Source organism: Triticum aestivum, chromosome 5D (genome assembly GCF_018294505.1).
Source record: "Triticum aestivum cultivar Chinese Spring chromosome 5D, IWGSC CS RefSeq v2.1, whole genome shotgun sequence".
NCBI classification, from domain to species: domain Eukaryota; kingdom Viridiplantae; phylum Streptophyta; class Magnoliopsida; order Poales; family Poaceae; genus Triticum; species Triticum aestivum.
Window position 1 is genome coordinate 370893984 of NC_057808.1, and position 5171 is coordinate 370899154.

Consider the following 5171-nt stretch of genomic DNA (forward strand, 5'->3'; position numbering starts at 1 on the left):
GAGAGGGCTGGACGAGGGGAGGCGGCGCGACCGCGCAAGGGGAGGAAGCGGCTAGGTTTTCAGTCGCCGCTGCTTCGGTTTTATAGTGGTACGCGAAATGTCCAAAATACCCTCGGCGGCCATCCAGTTTTACAGGCGGTGGCATGAATACTTCTACACTAAATAGCACACAGACCACGCTCGCAGACACAGTCGCTGACCGGCGTGGCCCACCAGGGATCGACCCCACACGTCAGCGAGGTAAGACAGTAATTTCGGAGTAAGAAAAGTCAGTAAGAAAAATCGAATGGATGCTACTATTCATCACTATTCATTGTAGCAGTGATCCGGCTTGATCCGACGGCCGAGATCTCTCCCGAGCGAGATCCTACGGTCCAGAATGCATCAAAGGAAGATCTGACGGCCAGGAATCCCGAGCGGGGAGAAGCCTGGGTGTCCATTGTCGTGCTTGTTTCTGGATGTTGTCCGCTCAGTTATAGGGTGACAGTCGATAAATGTTGGCCGTTGGTTGGTGCAGATCATATGGTTCCTTTGCATAGCTGTCCATCTGATCGTCTCTAGAGCATGCATTACACCTAGTATCATTTTTAGTCGCGAGATCATTTTCTGCTTTTTGAGTTGGAGTTTATATGGACAAGAGTAATGCAGTATATGGTGGGATCTTGACTTACAGAGGCTGTTTTCTCGCAGTAATTTTGTGTGTGTGCGCGCTTTTCTAAAAAAAGACACATAATATTGTCTGAGCAGTGGCGGGTACGGCTGGAAGCACACGTTTCAAGTAGGTTCAGGCTAAAAAAAAGGAAGCTCAGAGCTTCTGAATTCTCAGCTGAGAAGCTTTCGAGCTATGGCATTCCAATACTGTATCAAATTAAGCTTAAAAAAGTACTGTATCAAATTTCCACACAGAAAAATCCCAAGTTTTTCTGGGGTTGGAGTTTTTTTTTTGAGGCATTTTGGGGTTGGAGCTGTCTCTTGTTCCTTTGCTTGGTGCTGGGCCGCGCTCGCTTTCGCTTTGCTGGGTGCCCGCCCGACCCGACCGCGCGGCAGGTAAAAATCGATTTGTGGTGCGCGAACCGCGAATCCTCAAAATCCCCAATCTCCATTTCCCCGCTCTAACCCTAGACACAGACCGCCCGTGCGGTGCGGTGCGGCTGCGGTTGCGACGGGAGACGAGCCTCCGCCGGCGAAGCGAGGCCGCGCGACTCGACTCGCGTGCTCGAGGGAGGGGAGGGGAGGCGAGGTGGTCTTTGGGTTCTCGGCGGCGTGCAGGTCGACGCGGTGGCGGTAAGCTCGGGCCTCCTTTTTTTCTCTGCCCTCACATGGCTGCGCAGAGGTAGAGATTAGAAGTACTGTAGAAAACATGTCTCGGAATCAACTGGTTCACGGTACCATTATGTTGCCCTCTGTTTAGACATCTGCATGTTACCGTAGTCACTGAATCGTACAAATGGTGCAGAGATTGCTGTCCACCGTAGCCACTGAAACTTACAAACGGAGCAGAAATAGCTGTACACAGCCGGTTCTCTTTGTCGCTGATGCAGTTTTGGCTCGTTGATCCGGATTCGCACGGTCTTTCCCAATGCCAAATGCACCGTTTGCTTGTTCTGTCCAATGTTCAGTGTAAACTATTTGTAAGTTGCGTGGTTGTTGCGCTCGTGCACACATTCTGCTGCGCAGAGTCATTCAGGGCGTTTTGTAGTGGTGTAGTACTCACCCTGTATTTCATCTGCATCTTGATATGTCCACTTGACCATGCCTTCAGTTTTAAACTAGATTTGTTTTCCAACATTTTAGGCATCATATGCATATTGATTTGCTTATGATTATTTAGTCAATGGCCACACAAGGCTCCATATCTGCTACAGGTCCGCTGCTTATTTCCTTATTTACCCATTCTCAGTAGATAAACTTAAACATCTGTTAAACTTTACCTAGACTTCATGTCACTTGCCAGCATATTACTCTTAGTTTAATCATAATCTTTACACAGTTTGGCCTTTTCTTTCTATGTCTGTTTGCAGAAGGATTCGCTGCCTAGGTTTCCCTGGGAGCCTAGATTTTTCTTACTATGGCTTCTGAGGAAATCAAATCAAAGAAGCAAAGAAATGACGAATGCATTATAAACTGTCTCCCAGAGGACCTCATTGAGCGGATATTTTTGAGGCTTCCAGTGAGCACTTTGTTGAGGTGTGTCAGTGTCTGCAAGCACTGGCACAACTTCATCCGTGATCCACAGTTTGTCGTATCACACCTTCAGTGTGCGCCCCGAGATGTCCTTCTGTTCTTCCAGCAAGAGTCGGTCTCAGGCGAGCCCTACCCTAGTGATGCTATCCTAATTGACGAAGCCTGGTCGCCATCGACATGTGCGGTGCCAGTGATTGGGCCTGATGATTTCCTTTTTGGTTCATGCAATGGACTCCTTGGCTTATACACAAAGACATCAACTATTAAGGTAGCTAACCTTGCAACTGGTGAATGTCTACATCTTGAGAAACCTGCGAAGAATGTGAAGGGTGATCACTTCTCTTTCTACAGCTTTGCATTTCATCCTGTGACAAAAGAATACAAGATTACACACTTCCTTGGTGATTGTGTTGAGGGTCGCCCCCATAATAAAGACAGGTTCAGCACCATTCAAGTTTACACGCTTGGTGATGAGAAATGGAAAGATATCCGAACTCCAGAAGCTCTTAGCTTGATCAGTGTAAGAAACTCTGGAGTTGTCAATGTTGATGGCAAAATGTATTGGTTGACTGAAGAAATGTTATCTAGCTGGCAGCATGCAGTTATGTCCTTTGATCTCTGGGAAGAAAGTTTTGCAATGATTCAACTGCCAGCAGCGTGTGAAGATCATGATTATTTTGGTCCTCGCAAGTTCTGGATCAGAGATATAGATGGGAAAATATGTATAGTAACTGCTCAAACAAGTCGTTATGGTCCCAAAGCTCTTGCTGGTGAGCTGCAGATCTGGACACTCGACAACACGGTAGAGCAACAAAGGTGGAGCCAGAAATACAATATTAAGAACCCACCAAATTACATTCCAGGTCCACATTTTGTTCACAGGGATAGGATCCTTGCACAACTTTGCAGCGATAACGTATATGCGTATGAGTTGTTCGGCGAGAACTGTGATGTTAACCTGTGTAAGGGGGTAAACCTCTTAGATTTCAGCCCCCGCAAGCCGTACAACATGCAATCCTACATATGTGTGAAGTCACTTGTACGTTTAGATGTATACAAGAAGGCTGGCATTGTACGTAGACCAAAACAGTTGGAAGGCTGGCAGTTGAAGAAGTGGGAGACATGGAAGCGTAGGCTTAGCAAGTTAGCGGATTTGCAGTGCCGGATGCACAAATTTGAGCACCACTTACTTGTATGTTGGCCAGACTGTTATTATTAGGCCTTGATGAATATTAATTATCATTTTAAGATTTGACAAACTGCTAGTTTGCTATTTTGTAGGAAGTCGCAGAAACAATGGGGAAAAGGTGCCAGTTTTTGAAGGATAAGCAACATAACATAGCAGAACATGTACTCACGGAACTCAAACAGGTGTTGCAGCACAAACCAGATAATCCAGATCAGGTAATTTTTTTACTGAAATGATAGCTTGTATGTTACCACACTTTTCACATGTTAGTTCAAAACGTTTATAATTATTTAGGTCAAATGCATGATAATATTTTAAGTGCATTGTAACTACTGTGTTAACAAGTGTCTTGCAAGTGTCCAATAGCTAAGGTCCATCAGGAGGCTTAATTGGGTGGGGTACAGTCAGGCCCAGCAGAAGTTAGAGGTTCGTTTAAGTAAGACGGAAGACATGATGAAGGTACAGTGTGTTAGTGTGCTCACATTTGTTGATGTACTAACATTATTTACTACTGTTGGTGAAATATGCCACATTTGACAAAGTTGTCCTTCCTATAGGTTGTGGAGCAGGCACAGGATATGTTGGATCAGGTGAATTTGCATTGGTTGATTGGTTCTTACTTGACTTCTAAATTATCCATGTTTTCAGCAACAACCTTCCAGTTCTCGTTTCTGTTCTGGCCTGCTGGTCTCATTTGCTGTAGTTACGATGCCTATTAACTTATCTTCAGAAATAAGCAACTTAGCCTACTGTCTATCTATTTTCTTGCATGCATTTCGAGTTTCATTGTTTGATGGAATACTTTGTACATGCTGAGCAGTGAGCATAGTTGTGCACTTGTGCTTGTGCTAATCGAGCACTGAAATATCTTACATTGATGGTGCATAAGTAACTATTCAGATGTTTCTGTTGGGTTCATCTCTAGCCTACCCCAACTTGCATGAGACAAGAGCTTTGTTGTTGTTGTTCATAAGTAACTATAAGAGAGTTGTTGTTGTTGTTGTGCATAAGTAACTATATATAAGTGAGGCATGATAGATTGATCTATTCCATATACCTATGAACAGCAGATTAAGTTACAAGAATGGAGTTCTGAAACAAAGAACTTTGTGAGTAGTAGCCAAGAAGATTATTTTTATCATCCACTACAAAATTTTGTTTTAATCTGTATTGTTCTGGTTTTGATATCCTGATCCACGTTCACTTTTGGCAGGATGCGTCAGTTGCTGGCGCCTCTTCCAGTGACAGTCCTGACAAGGAGGAACAAGGGAGCCTTCAGCATTGAACCTGGCTTTCCTGGGGCAGTTCTTACCAATTGCCTCTGTTCCTTCCTGAGAGATTCTGCAACTTCTACAAGGAGACTCTTGCTCCCTTGGATTGGACATGCGCAACCATTGTTCGCGCACCGATTCGGCCTCTTGCTCCATCGGTTGCTTGTCATTGCATTGCACTTCAAGTTTGTGGTTTCTACAAATGTCGAGGGCGCAATGCTGCTTGGCCCTAGAGATCCGACTGGAACATTGCTCCTTACCTCGAACAGAAACAGTGGTTCATTTTATGAATAGATTTTAAGCACTTTGCCATGTTTAAAAACTTGAGACACGCTACCAGACTTCATGCTGGTTTTCTATGTCGTTGCTGATCCAGTTCTCACGGTATGCACTTGGCGCCGTGATTTAAACCTTCGCCGTGCTAGGTTTTGATGTCGCCGACGGCCTGTGTTACTAGGTCTCCGGATCTCATCTTGTCCCTCCTTGTTGTTTCCTGTCAATAATCTGACCTTCTGTGTGTTCTAGGG

General features: G+C 44.9%; 1 protein-coding gene across 1 annotated transcript; it reads left to right on the forward strand.

The window, feature by feature from the left end:
* The first annotated feature begins 1009 nt into the window (after window positions 1-1009).
* LOC123121841 (F-box protein At3g07870) lies at window positions 1010-4966 on the forward strand. Its single transcript, XM_044541913.1, has 6 exons — window positions 1010-1284; window positions 2022-3376; window positions 3466-3588; window positions 3740-3832; window positions 3931-3963; window positions 4587-4966. The coding sequence occupies exons 2-6, from the start codon at window positions 2069-2071 to the stop codon at window positions 4656-4658; spliced, it is 1629 nt and encodes a 542-aa protein (XP_044397848.1). The 5' UTR covers window positions 1010-1284; window positions 2022-2068; the 3' UTR covers window positions 4659-4966.
* Window positions 4967-5171: the final 205 nt, after the last annotated feature.